General features: G+C 44.0%; 1 protein-coding gene across 1 annotated transcript; it reads right to left on the bottom strand.

Moving 5' to 3' along the window:
- Window positions 1–1907: 1907 nt before the first annotated feature.
- TENT5D (terminal nucleotidyltransferase 5D) lies at window positions 1908–16841 on the bottom strand. The gene is made up of 3 exons (XM_035325868.1): window positions 16803–16841; window positions 10224–10345; window positions 1908–4036 (listed from the first exon to the last, which is right to left on the bottom strand). The coding sequence occupies exon 3, from the start codon at window positions 4015–4017 to the stop codon at window positions 2842–2844; it is 1176 nt and encodes a 391-aa protein (XP_035181759.1). The 5' UTR covers window positions 4018–4036; window positions 10224–10345; window positions 16803–16841; the 3' UTR covers window positions 1908–2841.
- Window positions 16842–25094: the final 8253 nt, after the last annotated feature.

Below are 25094 nucleotides of genomic sequence, written 5' to 3'. Positions count from 1 at the left end.
TCTGGGGTCTCACACAAAACCCACCAGAGTTAGGTCGATTCTCCCCACTAACTCAGTGGAGTTTGGCTGAGCCCTTCCTTATCTAACCTGGATGTATAAACAGATGTAAGAGTGAAATATATATAAATGAACAGTTGCTGTACAAGTGGACAGGCTGGTTTATATAAATCCAGAGCTAGTTGACCATTTTCACGATGTCTGGTTCAAAAAGAATTACAGTCCTTCATGCAGGGTGATTCACGGTTCTACTTCTTGGTTCAAACAAATAAACAGAACCACAGCAACTTCTTGAAATATTTCTCCAGGTAAGGGATCACTGGATATACACGGTATGCTGAAAATGCCCCTTCGTGGACGTTTCCTGGTTCTGGAGATCAACCCATTTCTCCACCCAGCAAGCAAGAGAACCAGGAGTGGAGGAGTAATAAGTTGATGTAGCTACATTACATTAAGGTCACAGGTCAATGCTGATGAACTAAGGTATTCAAGCAAATTTAGGGAGCCCAGGAGCCCAATTTCTCCTGAAAATGAAGGCGTGTGGATGCCTAACTCCTGCAGGTTCATCCAAAACTGCCAGCTGTGCACAATCCGGCTTGCAGTTCTTCAGCCTAAGCAAGGCTCTTACAGAATTTCACAGTGCTATTTATTTTGGTAAATATCAAACTAAATGTAAAGGTACCTTCTGAAATATAAACAGCTCAACTGAAATAAGAAATAAATCCACCGTGTTTCACTCCATTTTGCTTCTGATAGGGACTTTCCTGGAAGTGCTTACATGCAAGTATCATGCTATCATATTTGATAACGTAGCAATTAGAATTGCCTATTTTAGTAAATATAGTTTAATCAATGGAAAGATACTAGTGCAAGTGAAATAAAATGTGCTTTTTGACATGGAGTTGGACATACTTGAGAAATCAGGAAAAATAATAGTAAAATAATTCATGAAAACATCACAAAATGAATGGGCTTCCAAGTAGATCAGTATACCCTCCTAATATTGCACAACCATTTCTCACACATTAATCTGCGCTATGTTTTTTGCACTGTATTTTGCAGAAAAGGTTTAAATTCAGTGATGACGGTCAACAAATTTGTCTTTAAACAGCTCTTTGTTCTACAGTACAGGCATGTAATGGGAAAAAGGAAAGCTACATCTCACTGCAAGTAGAACATCATAGACCTTAAGACATTTTAGAAATGTTTGATTTAAAATACTGATATGTAGCATATTTCTGTGTAAAATAAACACTCTTTTCCAAGTAGCAGAAATTTCTAAGACCTGACACTTGTTGTAAACAGATAAAATGTAGTCAATGCTTTAAGAAATGAGGAGGAGGATGTAAACTAAACCAGTAGCGAATGCTCAGCATGACACAGTGACATGTTAAGCATCAGATGTAAGAATCTCTACTGCTTACGTTTCCAGTTGACTGTTTTGATTTTACAGCCACATCCCTTCTGTCTCCTTGTCCTTGCTGTACCACATTCAGCATCTAAACTGGAGGCGTTTCAGGGAGAACAGCCTCAGATCCGTCTGTTCCAAACCTGCTCAAAGCGAAGTCAATGGTGCAAACCTCTCTGACTTCAGAACTGCCAGTGCCTTGTAACCCATCCATGGAGTACCAAGGGCATACGTTTCACTTCTTCGTTTCATAATTCAGGAGCTCTCTAGCGTGATTGCAGACTGCATTACAACTTTCATGGAGCAACTGGCACAGGGAGGCACTTATGTGACGTTTAAAACTTATCTTTGGTAACCACACACAAATTTGTAACTAATGTTTTACTTCCTGATCATAAGACAAATCTTCATTTGCTACCAGTGTATGTGTGCAAGTAACAAAGCTTTCACAGGACATTGCTAGTATAAAACATTTTTTTCAAATGCCAATGCCAAGGATTAGTTTTAATTCGCTTAAAATCAACATGGTCCTGGCCTTTTTTTTTTTTCCTTTTGTTATACATTGAAGTATCTCTGATCAATAATAAATTAGCAATAAAAAGCAAGCCCTATGTGCTCAATTTTCACCTTCTCTCTCGTTCTATTACCTTGTTGCTCACGACTACTATAATCAGAATAGTTGTATCTTTTTCATTATCTGTGAGTCAGATCCTGGGGTTCAACACTGCACTATGTAAGCGGCCAAATCTCTCACTCAGGTCAGCAGAAATTTTGGATTCACAAAAAGGCTGATTCTGCTCTTGGTAGAGATGTTTCCTGCTAACCCCTACTGACAAGCACTCTGGTGAGGGGAGGGACCTCATGTTTCTGATGGGAGTCGAGAGTGATCAGACGTGAGCCTACAAAGAGGCGCACAGTCCACCGAGAGGCAGACCATCAACATGTATTTTCAAAAGGTGCTGCAAATAAATGTTGTTGGAACCGCGTGGGTGTAACTGGTGGATGCTTTAGTTTAATGTGCCCAGAACAGTAGCATTTCTAGAATTAGGCATTTCTACTGAGAGGCATTTCAGTAGAAGGCTTAATTTTTCATTTCCACTAGTTAAATTTTGCTTAAGAATTTATTAGAACCCAGACCTTAGTGCATTTTGTCTTATACAATTAGAATAATTTATATCCTTCTCTTTTCATCCAAAAGAAAAGTACAGCCCAAGTACACATGGGGGTATAAATACATCATGAATAACAATAACCATTTTACTCATTTTATGATCTGCTTAAAGGTGTTTGAGACATTGACCAACCAACTTTGGCAACTTGCACAAAAATATGTCCTAAAATCAAAAGTGATGATAAAACTTGGTTTAATGAGGCATTTATTACGGAGAGAACTGGAAAGAGAGAGGGGTCTAAGTGCTGAGGAGGTTACCGTGTTCCTAAACCATGCCGCTTTGCATTTGTATGTGAAATGGGTATGGCTGGTAGATGATAGGCGGTTGTCCATGAGCAATGTAGTAATTGCTGAAGTTTCTGTCACTGATATATGGAGCAGGCTGATAATAGCATGTTACATTAGCTGCATTTGGGATGATATTTTGTTCTCCAAGCACTTTCAGAGCCAGAATTGTAATCATATTCAGAGTTTGTCTTCGTTCGTGTCCCATGAGACAGACTGTGCTCTCATTTACAACTCCACGCAGAGTCATCAAGTAGTCATACTTGCTTTTTTCTTCCCCAATGAAGTGGTTGCGCAGATATGACTCAATTTTCCTTTGCTGCTCAGCAACATCTGGAAAATCAATGAAGAATCTGGAGCACATGTAACGTTCCAGAGATTTAATTTCAGCCTCATCTGCTGGTTTGAAGTCACGAACCAGGAGATTGCTGTACTTCAGAAGGCCGCCTCCTCTGATCTCCTCAGGGTTCCTCGTGGAGATCAGTTTGTACTTTAAATGGTCCATTGCTTCCTTGAAGTCTCCATACATACTCTCTGCAATAACAGTGGGGTGAGAGTCCTCTGCTAGTTTGCAGTCTGTTTCTCTGTAAACATTTAGTATGGAGTCCAGTATGATTTGGAAGGAGTCCACACTGAACTCGAACTGCCGCCTGAGCGAGTTGACGAACTTTAACTCCACATTCTTGCCGCTGTTGTTTGACAGCGAGATGAGACTCCAGCGATCGTGGTCGGTAGAGACCTTGACCATTTTCTGCACATAGGCATCTTTCATGGTCTGGGCAGTGATTTTTTCCTTATTAACACACTTCGGCAAAAAGTCCAATAGGCAATTAAGAACTGCTTCCTTAACAACCTGGAACTCGAGCTCACTTGGAAGTTCCACCCCAAAAATGATATCTAGGTCCTTATAACTAGTTCCATTCTGCTTCACTAGGATGTGGCTAGCTGTTGAACCATTCAGGCGGATATCTCGAACAGTGATTTGCTTTTCGATGAGCTGTTCTTGCACCACATGAATTATATCCTTGGGTTTTACTTCCAGCGTTGGAAAATTCCCTCTCCCGTGAATAGGTATTACCTCTGCTAAGACTTGATCCAAGATTTTAATCTGATCCCAGGTGAGACTACTGAATCTGTGGTCTAAGTCCTCAGTCATTGTGATATCAGTTGGCTAACTACGGAGAAACAGAGATTAAAAGAAAAATGTTAGAATTTGCTCAAATAAAGACAGCCTGACATTTCACTGTTGTGACAAACATATATCTTACTTCCTTGGTGCAGTGGTAAAGCAGTTAATTTTACACTGAGACACAATCCGAATTAACTCTCTGAGTCAACCACTGCACTTCTCACAGGCTTTTAATTGAATTTTAATGTAGTCAGGTTTTAATCCTGCTGAGAAACCATTGTGTTATTGTATAATCCGTGACTCAAAGTCAATGCAGTAAACCATACAGATTAAAAACTACATTTAAAACTACTCAAAGGTTAATAACATGGAATACTTTGTAGTTATGATGGAACTCCAAACAAATTTCACTGAGCTAAAATCAGCAAAATGAGCAAATTTGATTCTTTCTGTCCTGTCTAGACATCTCCTTTTATTTTCAGTGATTTGCACAATGAAATACTGAAGGACTAAGTCGTTTTTTGAAAAAGCACAAATAATGCAACACACTAATTGTTTACCTAGCCATATGCCTTGAGTGTACTTTGCTTTCTGTGGGTAATCTGTATGCAAGCGTCCTTCAATACCACTTCTTACGGCTTACGAACTGAATATCCAATAACTGTGCAGCTATTTCCACTGTATTTCTGAGGCAAAATCTTTTCCTTCTATCCCGTTAACCATCCAACAGCAATGCTGCAAGTTTGGGATTGCAGAACTGATAAGAAAATCCCTTCCAGTCTGCACTGATACCCTAAACCCTCTCAAGAAAGCATGCAAAGAAGACATGGGATAGAACTCGTGCTCTGGAGTTTTAAAATTAAAATTTTCTCATCTTCATATCATCATATTAAGCAAGCAGATAGAGCTTAGTATAGATTATTTACTTACATTTTATAATGAGCAAACAAATGTTGCAAACCCCAGAATATTGTTTTTAAAATGATTCTAATTGATCATATGGAAACTTTATTTTAATTAAATTTGTGTAATGGGAATTTAAAAGCTTTAAGTTTCTAATTTGATTTATGTATGCCGAGAATACAAACACAATCATGCAATTATATAATTAGGTGTGATTACAGTAAGGAAGAAGTGCTTTTAACAAACTCCCCAAAAGGAAAATATTGCTGAGCATTAGGTGTCTAACACACACCAAAAGACGCCTGTCCTAATCTTGCTGCCTCCTGATGCTGATGTCAGCACTGCAGAATGAAAACTGTTCGTGGGGCTTTTTGGACTTCCCGACTCCATGGGCGTCATTCCCTTCTTCTAGCTAAGCTTCCACACTTCTTTTGGGGTAGTTTGCTCAGATGGTGAATCAAAAAGTTTTACTGCTAAATCTGATTATATGATTTTTCAATGCTCCTTCATAAATCATGCGGCAACTCAGGGGTAGATACTGTGATTTCCTGACACCTTCTCAGTCAGCCTCTGTGCTGGGCTGCTACGACTCAGCGTGCTCAGCCTGCAGCTGGGTTTGCTGCTCTGCACAACAGGTTAAGCAAGAGAAAACTTAGGGAGGCAGCAGGACCTTTCTTCACTGCTCAAAGGAGAAAAAAATCTTCAGTTCAGCTATTTGGGGCGTTTGTCAGCCATTGACATCAGCCATTGATAACTCGTGGTTTTCACATGTGCTTTGAAACGGCTCTATGGTTCACGAGCCACGTGAAAGAAGTGATTTTCAGGTACCTGACAACACTGCAAATGTACTACCGAAGCACGGAGAAACGCTTCAGCTAACAGATGGCTAAAACATATTTTTTTTTTATCTAAAGCTCAAGAATAGCAAATAAAGTAAAGTCACATTGAGTAATAACACAACCGAAAAGTGTACAGGGTTGTTTCTCAGTCAGCAGTGACTCTACGTGTACGTGGTCATATATTGCTGCCTTCAGATTCCACGTACTGTCCTTCAGTAACCTCAAGTAATTTGTGGACTGATAAATGGCTTGGGAACAACACGGAGCCAGATCGCACATACTTCTAGCATTGTTTCAGCTCCAAAGAAAGCAAATGAAGAACATCCGTAATTTGAAGCACCTTTCTGGCCTTGTTAGAAAGAACAGAACCGACCATATGTTTGATCTTAAACACATGGTTTGAAAGTTTGCTAAATCAGGACTATTTATTTATTGCTAAATAATAGGAGTTTAATTGCCACTGAACTGTAGGTGTGAAGGTCTTGGATCAAATCCTGCAATTCTGGCACAGCAGTGTTGCTCCTGACATTGCTGATGTATTAACTCCATGTACACAGCATACAAATATGTATTTGTTGCCATACAAACTTTCCTGCACGCACTTAGAAGATACGGCATTGGAACTGAAAGGGAGAGAAATCGCCATGCACCGCAGTGCCTACTTTACACGACATCCTTATTCCTTCATTACCATCAGCTATTTCTTATTATGATTGCACGCTTGCTCCTTTATTACCGCAAACAATTATGAAAAACTTCTACCCATCTTTCATAGCCCTTATGACATCCCAGCACATTTTTATCACGTTTTTTATCGTCAAAAATAGCTGTTGCAGAAAAACACTGTCAATTCCTGAAGCAGTACAACTGTGGGTGAGTGAGAAGGTTGGGAGGAGAGGAGAGTATTGCATAAACTATTTTGCTGCCAAGTTTGTCGTCTGCGGTATTGACAAGCCTGGTTATGGTAGACCAGCTCTAATGATCTACCAGCAAACTGGCCGTTGTCAGCGCTGCTGTGTAGGCTGTACTTTTATGTTGTGGGACTTGTCTGATACTGCAACACTTTGAAAGAGCTTTTCAAGGTTGATGTTGTGACATGAAGTAACAGGCTTAGAGAAGGGAATGTTCAATCCCCTCTTTAGCAGAGGAACCCACCTGGAACACCATTTGAATGCTGGAAGATGGAATCCCTAAGCAAGCTTAGAAATACATTAAATCCATTCCTTTTTTTTTTACACATTTATTAGTCATTTTCAGTTTCACTGCAGTATGTTAAGATTTTAAAATGGAAAGAAAAGGTAACATCATTAGATATTTCTTTTGCATTGAAGGGAAACCAGGTAACTTCTGCTCCTCCATTAAGAGTAGCACTTCAAAATTTTATTCCCCTAAAGTGATTTCTGGAGAATCTGGCGATGCTCTGTGAGTTCAGAGCCTCAACATGAATGTCTGAGAAATTTATTATGACAAATACCAAGAATCCTGTGCTGAAATTATGCCTTCAGTTTTAACAAGTAAGGAAAATGTCCTTGGAAAACAAAAAAAAAGCAGAATTAATTTGTCAAGAATATAACTATTTTACAAATAGACGTAGATAAGTGTTTTTTGTTTTTAATTTACTAATTTTCTTTCAGTTTGTAACCCAGTACATAACTCAGCACCTTCTTAGAAGGACTTTCTCTTGTTCTTTTCCTTAATCTTGTTAGGCAACAAGAACAATTTGCAGGCTATTTTATAGCCATTAGGAACCTTGTTTCTTAAGCAGTGGCAAATTTATTTACCGAGGTGTTCGGCCTCATGTCAGGAGTTATTAATGCAAGTAGGCCTCAGTGACAATAAATCAGCAGTAGTCCTGAGGCTATAATTAGTCACAGCGTTGTGCAGAACGGGAGATCATGGGATGAAGGGAAGGCAGCTCACTGCAAGTGCCCCGCGTATGGACGAGGCTGACGGCGAAGGAGCGCTGGGTTCATGGGAAAACAGGCTGAACGGTGGCTTCGTTCTCAGCACCGCGCTGGGATTGCGCGCACACATGCTAAAAGCATTTCATATGCTTTACATTTGATGTTTTCCTGTCTTAAAGTCCGTACATGGACAAATGGAAGGCTGCATAAACTCTTGTACTATGGCAGTGAAAAGACCAAATACCCTTTGAAATTGTATACTGATTTATTATTATTATTATTCCTACTTTATCAGTATTTGGAACTTGTTGAAACTCTCTCCTAAAGTTTTTTTCAGTTTTTTGTTTATGGGATTTAAAATGTTACTATGTGCTGCAGTGGCCCCTGAATCCTGCCTGGTTTAAGATCTTTGCCAGATAAAGGGATGAGGAAAAATAGTTTTCCGGGTGTTTCCTTTTACTTATACTGACTAGAGAAGCACAGAATAAAAAGAATCGTATCTAGTCATGTATTGTGACATATTAACCGTATTGTAAGGTTAGAAGAATATGACCCTGATTCAAGTTCCAATTTGTCCTCAAATTGTCACTGATGAAGTGGTTGCAGTGTGGAAAAATGTTTGGGTGGTGGGAGATCATTAAACGCATTTTTGCTAGTGATACATTGAAATTAGGGTCTCTAACGTTCTTCAGCAGGGTTTGGACCAAACAACTATGAGTTTGGTTTTACAGCAATAAAAGATTTAATTAACCAGCTCTTAACATAATGCCATATACCAGCTTCATCAAAAAAATAAGACTAGATCTGGCTTTACAACTGAATCAAGAGAATCTGCCAGGCTAATGACAGCTTTAACGTTCCACACAACTTTCATAGAAACAGATACTTACAGTCTAGAGGACAGTCTCATCAAATTTAGCTCATATTTTACCAATAAACCGTTTAAGATTCTTTTTTTATATACTCTGCAATGTTGCTTCAGTGTACTTTCAAAGCATTTGCAATGTATTGGCACTGTCAAGCAGAATACATCTGAAATAGTTTTTGTGCAGCTGTGTTAGCTCTGGTCTCTTTCCGTTGCTTTCATCTCCTACCCAATTTGTCTATTTTACAACAATTATACAGAATACTTGAATGCTCCAATTGTCTTTACCTTTACCTACCACCTGAAATCAGTTGCTAGGGGACCTTTTAGAGCTCCAGTAAAGTGCCTTGCAGCTGCAGCAGGAGCCCTGCATTCTCCCATTTGGGGATTTACCCTAGACCTGCTCCAAGTAGGCGTTGCAATTCTCCCCCTAGAGCTCCGTATTGCTTTTGCTACATACACATTAGATGCACCACTAATGATTTCATTTCTGTGTTGTCTTGTTAAAGTTTTATATTAATTCAAAGGTACATTTCTCTCTTAAGCCGGGCATTTTCAAGTGTTTTGCCTACTCACTGACTTAAGGACTGCAGCTGGCTTTAGCTCTGAAGGCAAAAATGTCGAATGTGGAATGAGTCCTGGTTATATTTTAAATGCGCATGAGAGAAGCATCTGGGGCACCCTAAACGGGAACATATTTAAGCTAGATTGACAATGTTTTTCAGGAGTTTTTCCTTCCATTACTGTTAATGCATGCAGTGAAGATACTGTTTATTTATCCTGTTATTGTGAGATAACGCATGATTTGCCCTAAGTTTTCAGTACAGTTACCATCTAGTTACCCTGAAATAACAAATAATAACTCAAAGCCATATGCTCTTCCCTGATGAGATAAGGCTGGATGGTGTGCAAAACAGGCTTAAGCAGAAAGTGGTTTGCTTGGACTGTGCCACAGAATATCACCTTCAAGGGCAAAACAAGCATGTAGAACAGAAGCAGAGACATTATGAACTAAAATGTTTCCTACCTTTTCTCCAACCCAACCCAAGGAACAAGGAAAAACAACACAGTTGTGTACCAGCCTGCATCGTCTCTTCTCCCAGACTGAATTGATTTGCAGAACAGTAATAGCACAAGGGCAGCCATACCCTCCTACAGCACAACGCTGCGAAAAGGAACTGCGCAGCCTAGACTTCTGCTGCAATGTTGCAGGATATTGGCTCAGTAATATGGGAGTTCTCAGGAGGGACCAAATAAATAAGGAATTTACTTTGGGCAACCGATGCTAATACATAATCCATGTTATGTTATCCTGGAGATTGGTGGATTTTTTGGATGTTGAAGTTTTCCATCATGACTCACAGTACATTCACTCTCAGCTGCACGTGGATCTCACAGGGCAGCATTTTCAAGGCCAGACATCTTGTGCTTTTTTATCACTTCTCATAACACATGAGGGTGCTTCTTACATGGCCTTCAGGTTCAAACCATGCCCTTGTAAATGGCATGGTATGAGGTATAGCCAGTCTTCTCCTTTGCTCTAACCTTCTTTAATAACTTAAACAAAATAGCTGTGATATGCAATATCTAAACTATTTTGGGCTCTGGTCATCACTGAGAAGTTACATCCTTGGGTAAATATTATTTGTACTACTGAATGAATACTGTGGACTAATTCCTGAATAATATTTCCAGAGAAAATGCAAAATCCCATGGACTTACCGTGGCAGGACAATTGGCAAGCACGTATTCCAGCAGGTTAATAGGATGAGTCACTGGATCCTTTGGTAAAAATACGAGTTGTCATCTTGTCACTGATAAAAACGTGAACCTCCCAGGGAAAGCTGCAGGGAAAAACAAAAAAAAAAAAAAAACAAAAAACAAAAACAATAACATCCTTTTTGAGATAAATGTTAACTACCAGTCACCTGCTGTACATAATAAATCATGCATTATGGCTTGGCAGTCCCGCAGTCATAACAATAGCCTTTTAAGTCAGAAATGATAAGGTAAAAGCAGTGGCAAGGCACAGAAGTGCTCATAAAGACTCTGGGTTTCAGGTCATACTTAATCCTCTGCAAGGATGTTAACAACTTGCTATTTTCTCTAAGGGATTTAAAAGAAAGAAGATAATATTATTAATAGACATGCAAATTAGCAAGGACAGAGGGGAATTATACAAAAAATTAGAACTAGTAACAACTCAGCAAAATTGAGTATTATAAATTGTGAAGTGGTTTCTTATGCCACCTAAAAATATGTACAGATGACAGGAAGGTCTATTTCTTGGCAGACTAGGTTGTTGGTTCATTTACAGTAAGCCCAGGATTCAGCCTGTTGCTGGAATTTCCATGCACCAAATGGCCCTTTGACAGGCTGAGCAGGAACTGTAAAAAAATCAGGCACTTGGGATTACACAGGCACTTCTGAATGTTTCTTCTCTCAGGGATGTGCTGACAGCCTGGCAGTCTTGGTAGGCTTTCCTTCACAGACCCTCTTTCCAGTGCCCCATCCCACAAAGTCCTAACACCTACAGAAGGCTTTAGAGTATCCCAAGGAGCGCCCCGTCTGGTCTGTGATGTAGATGTGAACTTACTCCCTGCTGCAGAGCTGTGCTCCACAATCTCATCTTTTAGGCCGAAGTATAGATGCTTCTGAGTAAATACAATTGTATGACTTGAGTGTAAATGTAAGCACACTCTGTGAGAAAAGCTGAAATAATAGCCTAGTGCGGTACGGGCCGGAATATTAATTTTATTAAGAATATTATTTTTTTTCTGCCTTACTACAGCAGTCGTATCATTGTCAATGAATGTTTTTGCTGCTGCCAAAAGCCCAATATTTGGTTTCCTCACGCTGCCCTGCTGTGGCAGGACCTGTCTGCAGCTCTCAGCTGCTTTCCAGCCCACGATGGGCTGCCGACTGAATGAATGTATTTCCCTGACTTGCTCCCCAAATCCGCGTGGTGACAGCTCCCGTTTGCAGCTGGGAACCCAGGGTTTAGGCCAGCAAGGGCTGAGGTGAGGCTGCGAGTGAGCAGGCAGTCATTTCTCCAGTGCAAGGAAAAGCTTCCCGCCTGCTCAGGTAAGAGAGTCCCAGCATGTAGACTCTGGCCTTCTAGAGGGAAAGTCGGACAAATATACAGGCAGTTACTTTAAATAAAAATACATCATTTGGTCTTTTTAACAATGAACTATTGTTATTTCTTTCTGTGCGAGGGCGGAAGGTTTAATGGATATATGATACCCATTAATGGATGTATCATTGTGATAGAATAGATTAACACTAGAGTAGAATTAATGGCTTCCCTGGTGATATTTAGGGGAAGGAAAGAGAGGCCTTTGTGTTTTTTTTTTTGTTTGTTTGTTTTTTGTGTGTGTGAACACCCATTATTATATCATATGTTCACAAAAGCAGCAGCTGAGATTGATGAAGTGCTTTGGCTGTTGGGACTTTATTCTCAATGGCTGCCTTTTATTGACTCAGTCATTACAGGAAAAAGTGTATCAGTTTATTGTTCCCTGCTCGTGGCTTCCAGGATTTTTTCTAACTGGAGTAAAAATAAAAATAAAAACGACGACATCAACAATTACATTTTATCTCAAAGAAAATATTCTTCTGTTCTTGAATTCCAAATGTGAATTGTGATGATGCGCACTGACAAACTCGTTTCAAAGCCTCTTATCCTGGTGGTTCTGTGCACAATGAGCAAAGAACACGATGGCAGCGCACGACTCTGTCCGTGGGCTTCCCCACAGCACTGCTGGGGAGCCCGGTCCCAGCCGGCCGCTGCCTCTGGGTGCTGCCCAGCCCCACGAAGGGGAGTCCTGCCCCCAAACCTGCTGGCTGCCCGCATCCCCCCCGGGCTTCAGCGCCTGCGAGGATTGCTCGGGCACTCTCAGCTCTCACCCCGTGAGATGCTCGGGCACTCTCAGCTCTCCCCCCTTCCCCAAGCAGTGCATGATTGCTCTCCGCAGCTCTCCAGGCTAATACCACAACCTATTTACTCGCTCGAGATACCAGTGACTCAACCTGAAGCTCACTTACCAAAAACTCTATTATTATGACTAAACTGCAGCAAAAGCTGGCAAGGTAAGGAATGAAACAACCCTCTGCCATCTACTAGCCATCTTTACAGTCGTCTCTCCTCTTCAAATGCCAGAGGAGGAAGGATGAGCTGTGCAGGGTGCCATCGGCTGTTTTCTGAAGATGGAGGGCATCACGAAGTCAAGGCTCTCCCCAGAAACAATCCAGAGGCTTCCTCCCCTCTTCTACACCAGGGGAGACCCAGCGAGGTACAGAAGTGGCAGAGCAGCTCAAGAGCAGCCTGGTGGGATGGCCCTGGTCAGGAAAGCATCAGAGGGTACCACCAGGCTCATGGTTGTGTCCCTTTGAGGGGGTTCCAATGCAACACACACAAAAAATTGTGTGGATTTCTTCTGTTACTGAACATCCCAAAAAGCGCTGCGCCTTGCTGGAAGGTGTACTTAGTCGATTCAATCAATGAAACTCATTTTTTTCTGAATCAGTACTGAGCCACTGACGTATGGAGGCTGAATTTTGATAGTACGTGCTGTAGTACAATGCGTTTGGAGAGGCTTCCTCGGGGTGAGCCAGCGAGCTGAAGACGAATGGCATCAGGTTCCATAACGACCTCTCGGTATCACTCCTGCTCTGCTCTGCATATTTTATAAAGTATCTGCTGCTAAGCAGTTATCCTGTCTCACTCCAGAAGTATTTCCATTTTATGGCCAAAGACCTGAACTCCGTGCAGCCTCCAGGCTGATTTGTTACGGATCCCTCGGAATAAAGGCTCTTCGTGACTGCCACGCTACGTGGCGAGTTGAAATCGAGCTGGAAGAAACTCCTGGATCCTGGACGGGGTTTTGCTGGCACCCTCCCCCGAATCTGTCTCACGTAACTGATAATACGGGGAGTTTGGGTCCTATTCCAAGATCACTCTGTCCCCACCTGTTTGGTTTTATTGCTATTTGTGCTGGCAATGTTAATATATAAATATAATTCATGTATTTTTGAGTTAATTTCCATTCTTATATTAGAAACTTGTTCTCTGACTACACAGTACAGTAGCGGGATTTCTTCTTAATGCTATTTTCCCAGGTCTATGAGTTACATTGTAAAATTGGGGAAAATACATGAATTATTTATTAACTTCAAGCGCTTGCTGCACAAGAGTTTATTCTTAATGCCACATCAGTAAGAGCCAATGTTCTCCTAGAAAATAGCTTTTTGGTAACTGAAATGTTTTCCAGAGTTCTGTGATGAAGTAAAAACTGCAAAACTCCATTCAAACTACATCAGGCAAAGGATTACGGCTGCAGCACCAGCGTCAGGGCAGTGCTGCTCTTCCATGGTGTAGGGAGAATGAAATGCCGCTGTTGACACGAGTACTAAAATGCAGATAAAGCAACGATAAACCAAAGAAAAAGGCAGGAGCCCTGCAGCAAAGATGCGTGTATTCATGACTTTTCCATCACTATCAATAAGGCATAATGACCGTCGTGTGGATGACGACACCACGTTTTGAGACAGACTGAGTCAAGCTTTCTATCACCAAATGTGGAAAAGCATTCGACATGACATTGGATGTCAAGAAGGCAGGACCTGCTAGATAAGCAAAGATCCAGTAGAAAGGGTAATGGAGAAGAAAATCAGCTGATGCTGACATAAATTGACATCTGCTGTGCCAGTTTATAGCGTTTCACGGAAGAAAACAATTTTTTTGTTAATATGTACCGAAAGAAACAGTTTTTTAGAGCCACAGAAATATCTTGCTTAGGAAAAAAAGGAAATGTTAATTTATCCACGAACACTCCTGCAACATAAAGAAACCGTGTTCAATATTATGCTCAAATTTTAGAGCTATCTACATTATTCCTTTATAGACTGCACCCTAATTCTGCATGGCAGGGGATGGTAGGTAGATTGCCAGTTCCCTGTGGTATCTCAGAGTCTGTACTTGGAGTAACTTTTTGCATAAAGATCATGATGGCAAAGGGAGAAAGCCAGACTGTGCCTTACAGAAGAGATAGATGGATAGGTAGGTAGGTATGTATGTAGTTAGATAGATAGATAGATAGATAGATAGATAGATAGATAGATAGATAGATATTTGAATTCCAATGGTACAAATTCAATTCTCACAGCAGAAATTCCTTTGGTGAAAATGGGAGCAGAACTGGCCCAGTATATGCATGGCTGGGCATTTGGCTTGAGGTAAGGTAAAGTCTGAGCTCTCTTCTACTCTTCTCTAAGTTTGCATGTCATCTATGTGTCTTACATCCATAAGACAAATACTTTCCCCCTGTAAAGACGACTATCATGCTACTGGGAATTCAACAAACACTGTCGATAACCTCAGGGTGATCTGCCATGGGGTACTACCGATGTTTTCAGCCCTCCCCGTGGCGAAGCGCTGATGGCACAGACCAAACCCGTCCCAGGTCCCACATGCAGGACACCCCCAGCCACAGCTCCAGATCATCAGAGCTGAGGACCAGGAAGGCTGTGACACCGATCTGGATTAGAAGCATTTTGAAAATAAGGGTAGAATTTCATTCCTTCAAGCAGTGTTAATTAGAGAATTAATTTCCACTGCCAGCCTAAACGCTGTGTAATTTACTCTCCAAAATAACTCAACTGAATGTGATTTCAATGTGATCTTTCAAGGAGTTTCATCCACTTATCTGATTTACAGTGGATTCATAAATTATCGGAGCCTACTGTGTCAGCAGTTGCTTCTGAACTTGAGCAGGAGCTGTTTCCACGCTCCGCAGGGCAGGAAGTTAAGTTCAGGTCTTTGCTCACAAGGGTCAGCGTTAGACGTCTCTCTTTCTGGCAGCTGAATCATTACAGGTCACATAGTTCTTAATACAGTGCTGTACGTCTGATGCCTAATGAGGCAACAAAACTGAATTTACTGTAAAGTCATGCCTTTAATGCATAGCTGAGCAGGGATGGCGTGCAGGCAACGCTACCACGAGGCCAAAGGTCCGCAGCAACAGCAAATTAGAAGAATTGTTACTGTTCACTTTAAACTCAGCAGTAGGAATGCAAGAAAGCTAAGATATAAAGGAGAAGATACAATTGTGGCCCTGCAGTTCTCCCCTGTGCACATCAAGCCCTCATTCCCTGCTCCTGGATGCTGCAGCCACAGCTCACAGGAGGACAAGAGGGCAAGGGGATGTTTTTACGTGTCTGAGTGGGACAGACACGAGCCACGTCTGACTCTAAGGAGAACACGAGCAGAAAGTGGGGGAGAGAGTCCCTGCTCCCGATTCACTTTCATTTATTATTCATTTCTTGGCCTTTAACAGTGATCCACATCATTATTCATACCTACCTTGTTGCTTTTTATGGGAGCCGCGAAAAAACTATTACTGTTAATGCCGCACACGGAAGACAACGTGTATGCCTGTGCAGCCAACCATGCTCTTTCTGATGGAATAATAAACATGCCCAAAGATTTGCAGTGCCTTAACAGATGCACCAACGAGACGTGCCTGTGGCTCGGAGCAGGCAGCGAGCACCGAGGATGCATTTCTGTGTCGGGAAGGCAGAATTACAAACCACTCTCGCAGACCTGAGCCTCTGTAAGCCAGCTCTGTTTGGCACAGAGCATCATACCTATTTGCTGAGCACTTCTTGGAGTTCAGCTCGGGGAATCCCATCCGGCCGGGACCTCCGCTCTGACCTCCTGCCCGCCCCGACCCCGGAGGGCCCTCGCAGGACACGGCAGAAGGCCCGAGGCACGGCGCAGCTCCGGCGCTGGGGGGGCTGCACGGGCGCTGGGCGACACCTGGAGCTCCGCACCCTGCTACCAGCGTCCAGCCGGGCACCAGGACGTGAGCAGCAGCCTGCTGCTAGCGTGGTGACCCGCCCCCAGAACTCACCAAGTTTTCGGGATTCATGCAAAACGACCACCGACACCAAGACGAGCCCCCCGTAATTAATAAACTGATACATAAATAGCTAGCAGCAGATTTACCACACCGCTCTTCCCAAAAGCCGACAAAACTTGCCGGCTCGCTGCTGCCGGCTCTGTCAGGCAGCTCCTCACCGAGGCCCCACGCGAGGCACACCGCTCCGGGCTTCCCAAAGTTTCCCGGTGCGGCGGCGCCGCCGGACGCCACCCGCCCGCCCGGTACCGCCTGGAGGAGCCCCCCCGGGGCCGCCGCCGGTACCGCCCGGTACCGCCTGCCTCCGGCCGCTGCGGCGGGGCCGTGCTCCGGGGCCGCGCTCCCGGACCGGTGTCGGCGCGGGGGACGGGGACGGACTCACCGCGAGGGCTCCCCCGGAGCCGGGTGGCGCAGGGCCCCGGCGCCGCAGCCGCGCAGCCCGCACCGGAGAGGCGCCGCCGAGCCGGGGCCGCCGCCGCCGCTGCTGTCCGCGGCCGCCCTGGTGCTGAAGCGGCCCCGCCCGCCGCCCGCCCCCGCCGGGCCTTGTAGCGTAAACGGGTGGCCATGGCAACCCGCGTCACGCAGCCCGAGGTGGGGCCGCCGCCGCCGGGGCTCTCCCCCTGCGTCTCGCCCTCCTTCCTTCCCTGCACATGCCTCGGGAGGGCCCGGCCGGGCATCCCCCCTGCCCCGCGTCCCCTCCGCCCGCCGCCCCCCACGCGAGGCCTGAGGCGAGGAAGGCCCGAGGCACCGCGGGGAGGCTGAGCCTCGGTGCTCAGCGCGGTGCCGGGGGTGTCTCGGCGTGCCCAGGGCTGTACCGACCCCACAAGCGCTGCCCCCTGCGCCTTGGCGCTCACCTCCCCCGCCGTGGGGCCCAGCTCCGGCCCCGCTGCCCTGCCTGGTGGCTCCAGGGAAGAGAAAGTCCCATTTGCGCGGAGCTCCTGGTGCCCGCTTCTCGTCTCGTGCTCCCTGAGCGGTGTCAAAACAAAACTGCCTTGTTTTCGAGATAACTTCCTGCCTGAGCGGGCTGCGGTTTTGTCTTTATTATTTGTGTTGCAGGAGTGTGAAGAAGACTCGGTTGAGGCCAGCCCCTCGCCTGCTGGTTACCTGGTACACGTGTGCCCAGCAGGAGGTCACAGAGCTGCCCAGGGCATCTGAGAAAGGACATCTGGAGCCTCAGGGCTGCAAAGTAGAGGGATTGTGGTGATTTAGCTAAACTTGTGCAAGAAACCCCCGAGGTAAGCACAAGGACCTGCAGATGGTCGCTTAAAACCCTACCTTACGACTTAGCAGCAATGAGAACAGCACTCAGTTCTTGGGAGATATCTGACCCCACAGTGGCTTTTGAGGTCCCTCTCTACAGACTCCATATGCTCCTCAGTAAGCACTGCCAAAACTAACTCCGTTCTAGTTTATTTCTCGTATATTTAGAAAACCAGTCTTTCCAGCTGGAGGCTTCTAAAACTGGATGGAATAAATCACATCATGGAATTAGCTTATGGCATTTGTGTCTTTTTTCATCATTTCTATTCTACTGTATTACTAAATACCTTCTATTTGCTGTGCAGCATCTACGTTTGCTTTTGCCACTACACATAAGTACAACAAAAGATAATTTACTTTAATGTTCTGAGAAATTATGCCAAATGGGTAAGCCATGATTATTTTTGAAAAAGTGCAGATTTAGTACTACGGTGACTCATAACAATGAGCATACCTTGACCAAAAAAAAAAAAAAAACATAAGTATTTTAAGCTAAATTTCTTTCATAGGCAAATATATTTAATAACCTTAAAAATGCACATTTTTACTTTAACGTACCCAGATACTTGTAGGCTGGCTCTTGGGTATTACACAAAATCAAGCTTTTAGCCTTTTATCTCAAAAGAACCCAGCGCAATGCAATCTGACCCTTGTTAAATATAAAAATCCCAAACCAGCTGTTATACTTTAGGGCCCTTAAAAACATCTTCAGTGTCTCTTTCCTCTTGAGAACAGTTTTACGAATGCAGCGATAAAGCGCTGCTGCAGCAATTACACAGCACTTAGTAATTAAAAAAACCTGCTCATGAACCGACTTCATTTTATGCCATAAACGCCAAGCACTCCGCATTTGTTTATATTCCTAGCTGGCGAAGTAGAAACAAATCAGGGACGAGATTTTCATAACTTGCAAGCCCTCGTAAACACGAAACGCAAACCAATTCTCAGCTCCAACAATTTCATTTTCCGGCACACCGGCTCGCAGCCCATGCAGCCAGGAGCCCCAGGCAGCGTGCTGCAGGACAGAGGAATGGGCCGCGACTCACTCGCCTGCACGCACTCCAACGGTGCTGGGATGAAGCCTACGGCTGTACCCAACGCTTGTATGTAGCTATTGAGTGATTGATTGGGTAAATTAATTAGTTCGTGGTTCTACTGCACTATGAAAACAGTAAGAGCTAAGTATTTCCTTTTTTTTCAGTCAGTATCCCCAGATAATTTCCATCTTACACCATACCTGGGTAAGAGAATAGCGTTTAATATACAGAGAAAAGCTTATGTGCGGTGGTTGATGAACCTGATTTAATGTCGGGCAGGGAGAGCTGGATTTTCTTGGAACTGTGCCTTTACCTCTTTGCGCATTTTCGGGGAGGTGGATGTAAATCTGTGCCATCGTGATGTCACCACGCTCGTATGAATGGCCAGAGCAATGATCGCAGAGCTTGCTGCAATATATTTTTCAGCAAGTAGAAAAGTGACAGAAGGTGTTGAATGAAGGAGAAGGGCATCTGCATGATGAACTCCTGGGTCCACTGAGGTGGATGGGACTCTTGCTGCTGAGTTCAGTGATGCTGGGACTTCACCCGGAGCACTTTGTTTGTTTTGGAAATGGGGATTTTAAAAGTAACATCCGAGGCCAGGTCTCCTCTGCGGATGTGATGTACAAGAAAGGCTCTCTAAAGCCTGGGCTCTTGCTGCCTCCTCCTACTTTGGCCCTAATTCAGGAAAGCACTTAACACATACATAAATACATTGCTCATCAGCAAAGCTTTTCAGCAAACACCTAGTTTAGGGATTTTCTTATCTCTAATTCGTTGCTTAAGAAGTAAGGTATTACTCAATAGGAGTAAAAGTGGGATAATCTAGCTGTAAATCCTTATCATTTATATCATTTATTACCAGAGCTTAGTCATCTTTTGACCAATGACGCACAGCACTGATTTCTTGCTGAATAAAATTTTAGAAGCGCAGCCAATTTTTCACAGAGGCTTGGAACTGTGCCCTTTATCTGTTTTTATGAATGCACAGCTCCAAGTCCGTAGCATGCAGTGGAAAACCTAATGCAAGGTCATGTTTTGCTAGAATAACAGCACTGAAATCCTTAACTGCAACCATGGGGTCCCTACCTTTGAATTTTATCAAATTTCATGGGGATTTTGGTGTGCAGAGTAAGTTCAAACTGTGATAACAATAAAGGCAGTTTCAAAATGATGAAGATTACCCAGCTTGGAATTGTAAAGGTCAGATCCTGATCTACACTTCCCCAATTCTCACGTGTATTCAGATCTGAGATAGCCTGGGCATTTAGCTCTCCACTCTGCAGCTCAATAGAGGGGAAGAAAATAGTTTTTACCTTTGGAAAATTCCATCACAGTACTACATTCTCTCTCCAAAACTACTGAATTTCATGTCATGAATGATGCATATTCTGTCTCGAAGGGAATCATCTGAGAAAAAAAAATAACAATTCCTGTGGCCTTAATTGTAAGGCTCTGTTTCTGAGACAACTTGGGGGGGGGTTTGGGGGGGGGGTGCACTTTCCAGGTTAACGAGACATTCACTTTGCTTTTGCACACAAGAAACGCAACTGCAAGAAATTTTCCCTTCCAGACTGCCCGAGTGAAAGCAGCAGCCTGCACACACGACTGTCAGAGCAGCACAAGCTCTTCCTCTGGTCACAGGGCGCCTTGCTCTGAGTGCTCGGCCAGATTTCAGGAAGGAATTCGTACTGCCCGTGTCTGTTTTTTCAATCCAGTAGCCGTAGCGTGCCAATCAGGACTTACTGAATAAAAGAGGCTTCTTGAGAACTACTTGATGTGCAAATTTCTCTTAAGGGAAGTGGAAGGAGAAAAGTCTGAGGTTTTATGGCTCCTTCTACCGTTTATGGAGTTTTACTCTTAAATATGAAGAGACTTGTTATGTTTATTTATTGCATGAGCCTAGAAGTGGAGAATGTTTTCATTCACCCAGAGCAGGTCTCTTTGAAGGCAGGATGCAATTTCTGTTTTCTTCTGCCATTGATGCTTGGGAGGAAAGCAAATCAAAACAATCAAAACCATGAGATTAGTCAGAATTAGCTCTTTTCCTGTACTGATGCTCAAGCTCTGCTCTGTATGAAATAATTTTCCGACCTTTGGCCAGAGAGGAAAAAATTGAAAAGCTCAAAATAAGCTATAAAAATAACCATTTAAAATTTCCTCAGGAAATCTGTTGAAATACTGATGCAATTTTCTGCAGTAACTACTTCAATTTGAAATAGCTTCTTTAACTGTGGGAAACTAGAAAGGCACTGCCAGAATCGTACGGAGATCAAAGCTCGCCGGTAGGGTGGCAGACAGGCTGCGAGACAAATGAAAGGGAGAATGCATGAGCTAGGTGCCACGCGAAAGGGATGTGAACCAGGTCTAGCAGGAAGAAGGCTGCTCCAGGATGAATGAACCATCCGAGAAGAGAGGTGTCTCTGTACTCTGCCGTTCGAGTGTGGCTCCTCCAACATCCAGCAAACTTTGCTCTGGCTGTCAGATTTTGGAGAAGCCCACACACACAGTGATCTCAATGGAGATTTAATGGTCCAGCAGGTGAGAGGCTGCAGAAAATCCACTTCGCATCACGACTGTGTAATAGAGTGAAGAAGAGGCTCCTAATTCCAGACACAGAGTGGCGAGTGTTAGTTTGTTGGGAAGCCAGGGGAAACGGGAGAAAATGTGGCCTTGTAAATCCGGTTATGCTTCCAGAAATATACCATAGGAACATTAGATGCTACTGGGAACACACATAGTAGAGCTAAGTGCTCAGCAAAGCATGCTAACCTAATTTCATGATTACATGAAAGGAGAAAATCCTGACTCATATTTTATTAAAATTGTTATGGTGAATCAGCAAATTACTCTGTTTGTCTCCTTCAACGTCAGCACAGTGAAGTCTGGAGCAACTTGAACTAATCTCACTGCCCTTGTAAATAGAATATATTCAGACCAGCTGAAGCTGGGCTAAATGGAAACAAGCAGTAATTCGTCATTGACGGACAGCTGGGAGCTCAGAAAAATGCTATTTCCTGACTGTCCTGCCAGAAGGAAAGACACGCTCTGCCTGTGCCTTTCATCTCTGATTCCTTTATCATGTCAGATCCCAAATAAAAACATTTACACTCAAAAATCTTGTGATCATTATAGCAAGGTCTCCCCATATGGCAAATGCTGGTCTTTTATACATATGCCCTTTAATATATATCCCTGCGGTGGTAGGGAAGACAATAAAACTGCACAGAAATGTATAACTTGATCTGGCTTGTTTAGCCTCTAATCCAATCTTCTCTCTTAGTAAAGCTCAAATAATCTGATTTTTTTGTGGGGGGCGTTCTGGAGCACCTGAGGGAAGAGAATGAAATTCTGCCTTCCTACTGTAGGCTGTCAGAGAAGCTTCTGAAATGCCTTCCCACACTGGTTCGCAGGCTATGTAGTGAAGTTGCCACCTGGCACCCTCTCACCCCGGCGACGTCCCATTGCAGAGCTTTTCCAGCCCTCCTGGAAACTTTTCTAATTAGGCAATGATGTAGGCATGTGCACATCTGCAAATATGCATCTGCACCTGAATACGTGCACACCTGCATATACTCCAAGGGCTGCATCTCCAGGGATAACTCCTGCTAATTACACGATGAAATCCCCCATGAATTGATCACGCTGAATGAATGTGAATGAGTGCATCGTCTGGGTGAAAATACCTAAGTGTATAGCACGGTTACTCTGGTTTAAAAAAAAAAAAAAAAAAAAAAGAAGATAAATCAAACCTGCTTGGAAATCATAGAACTATGAAGCCGGATACAATTTTGGCAGGTCAGTCCTAGTCCGCAGTCTTTTAAAGATGTAACCTTCCTCTGCCACCTGCTATTGTCTCTTGCCTTATTGAGAAGTCGCCCTGGACTTTCTTGTAATGAATTGATAGCACATTTTTACTTTCTCTCTTTTTCTATCTCCTGTCAGTTGTACAGCAACTCACTTTGTGCCTCAGCTTTCACAATAGGGCTGGTGGGATTTCTTAGGTTCACTGTGTGCATCACAAAGGAAGCTCCTGTGCTGCAAATCCTAGCTCTCCTGCAGCCTGGTGGGAGCTCATGACTGCGGTCAAGCACCCTCCTGAGCTTCTCCTTCCACAGGGGGGATGGAGAGGGAGAACCTGTGCAAAGAGGCAGCAGCAGAAGCAGGCAGGGAGTACAGAAAGGTATGAAAAGAAGCTAGGGGGAGTGAACGATAAGCAAGGAAGGATCTGCTGGTTTAGAGGATGACCTGGAGCAACATCTGCTGCTATCTGAATAATGCATGTGCTTGCTGCCACTTTGCATGGAAAGGGGAAGAGGAGTGGAGGCAGCCCTTCCCAACAGATGCTAGGGACAAGTCTGTGCCCCGGCCCCGGCCCCAGCCCCGGCACAGAGGACATGGGTGACGATGGCACCTGTAGTGGCACCTGCGCCCGTGTGGCTGTGCCGTGATGGAGCCAGCAGTCGATCAGAGGTGACAGGCACGCACCGTGCTGCACCCACAGACCTCACTGCTCATCTGCCACTGCGGCAGCCGTGCGAGCAACAGCGCTCGTGGTCCCCACGTTTCCAAAGGGGAAGAAGCTTACATTGGATTTCATGGTATTTTTAACAGAGAAATGGCTTAGGGAAGCAGCAAGGCTGCTTAGTGTTATTCATGTGCTACACAGAAGCATTTCATGAGCTTTGAATGAAAAGAGCTGTAGAGGAGCTTGATATTATTATTACTATGTTGTGTAATCAAAATGAATGATGAATGCAGAGCAAAAGAGATTCCTTCAGAGAATAAACCGTTCTGACAAATACTGTACAGAAAGTAAAGATTTGTTCTGATTTTCATTCTGAAGCCATCCTTTAAATGCTCAGTAAGGCACAGGCTGGCCTGGCAGCAAAACTCCTTTAACTCCTGGAGCAAGGGAGCAGTCACGCAGGGTTCTTGGTGGTACCCTGCCACTCGTCCTTCCCGGGGAGCTGCCACTGGAGCTGCTGTGCCTCCGCTGCAGGACCAGCGCCAGCGGCGGGACTCCTCCTGTGGCGCTTCCCACTCACCAAGGCCTCCACGCTGGAAATGAATCTCTCCGTTGCCTCGCCACTCCAGAACTCAGAAGGGAACCCAACAGGCTGCTAACGGCACCTGAGCGGCCCAGCTGTCCCTTGGAGAACCAGGAAGCAGGCCTAGGCAGTTCAGCGTTTCTCTGTTCTGAGAGTGAACAAAGAGCCCAGGAGCTCTGTCACTGCGCTGGAAGAATTCCTGGATGGCTCCTGAGTTGGATCACACCGCGATTGCTTTATGGGGAGCCGGCACGTTGTCTTAGGATGTTCTCATTTAATTCAGCCGTAAAGATTCATGCTTTTCATTGATCCCCACCAGTGGCTGCCTGCTCGTCAGACACATTTGCAGCTCCCTTTAACGAGCAGAAGGATCCTTTGGAGAGGAGGCAGCAGGATTCTGGGACCAGCCGAAAAATGCTTCACTGGCTGTTGAGCATCAATGCTCAGTTCTAGTTGAAAGGCTGGTCACAAAAATGAAGCTGTAACACCATCTGTGAGGAGTTTAGGAGGTGCTGGCATGGAGGCTGGCCTGGACAGTTCTGTCACACGCAGGCTGTGTGCAGCATCGCTGATCGGACGGAGCCGTGCACTGCTGTGCACCCCGAGCGGTTCCTGAGCGATGTTTTCTATTCTGGTGGCCACAAAGGTGTATTTATTTGTTCTTCTATTGCTTTCGTGCCTATTTTTTTCAGAAACCATTGTGAAAAAAATAAACTCCTTTGGAGAAAAATTGCTTTCAGCAAAGGAGCTGATGGTAGTTGCTGTTTGACTTCTCAAAATAGCAGTTTTAGTAGCTCGGGGACTCCAAACAACCTCCCAGAGCTCAGGAGGCACAGTTGTAGCACAAGCTTTCTAATAATACAACAACATATTGCTCAGACCCCTGAGAAACGGTGTGATCGTGTTTTCTTAGTTACACTTGCTCGAGAGCTTGCATCAGAGGACTCCTACCTTTCTGGAGCCTGTGCTTGCATTTACCTCACCAGTCACGACCACGCAACATCTCCGTGATATCCACCAGAGGAGGCACAGTAATAATCTCCTAAACACATTTTTTACCTTTTGATGCAGCCTTCCAGCTAGAAACCAGATTGCCACCAGCAAATGCTTCATGGACAGCTGAAGTCCATGAAGTATTCTTTAGGAACCACTTGAAATAAAGGTCCTAAAAGCTGTTCTTCAAAGACTAGTAATAAGAAGCATCTGGTGCATAAATTTATGCATAAGTGTATTGGGTTTTATTACCACCAGGTACTGCTTTTCACCTGCAGAGCAAGCAAACAGAAAATGTGCTTAAGCAAATCCAAAAGACTCCAACCAAGTGGT

This window comes from Oxyura jamaicensis, chromosome 4 (assembly GCF_011077185.1).
Source record: "Oxyura jamaicensis isolate SHBP4307 breed ruddy duck chromosome 4, BPBGC_Ojam_1.0, whole genome shotgun sequence".
Classification (NCBI taxonomy): Eukaryota; Metazoa; Chordata; class Aves; order Anseriformes; family Anatidae; genus Oxyura; species Oxyura jamaicensis.
Note: the sequence above shows the minus strand (reverse complement) of the source record. Positions and strands in the feature narration are given on the sequence as shown.

Coding starts and splice junctions, on each gene's coding strand:
- TENT5D (XM_035325868.1), bottom strand. CDS start 4,017: ATGACTGAGGACTTAGACCACAGATTCAGTAGTCTCACCTGGGATCAG.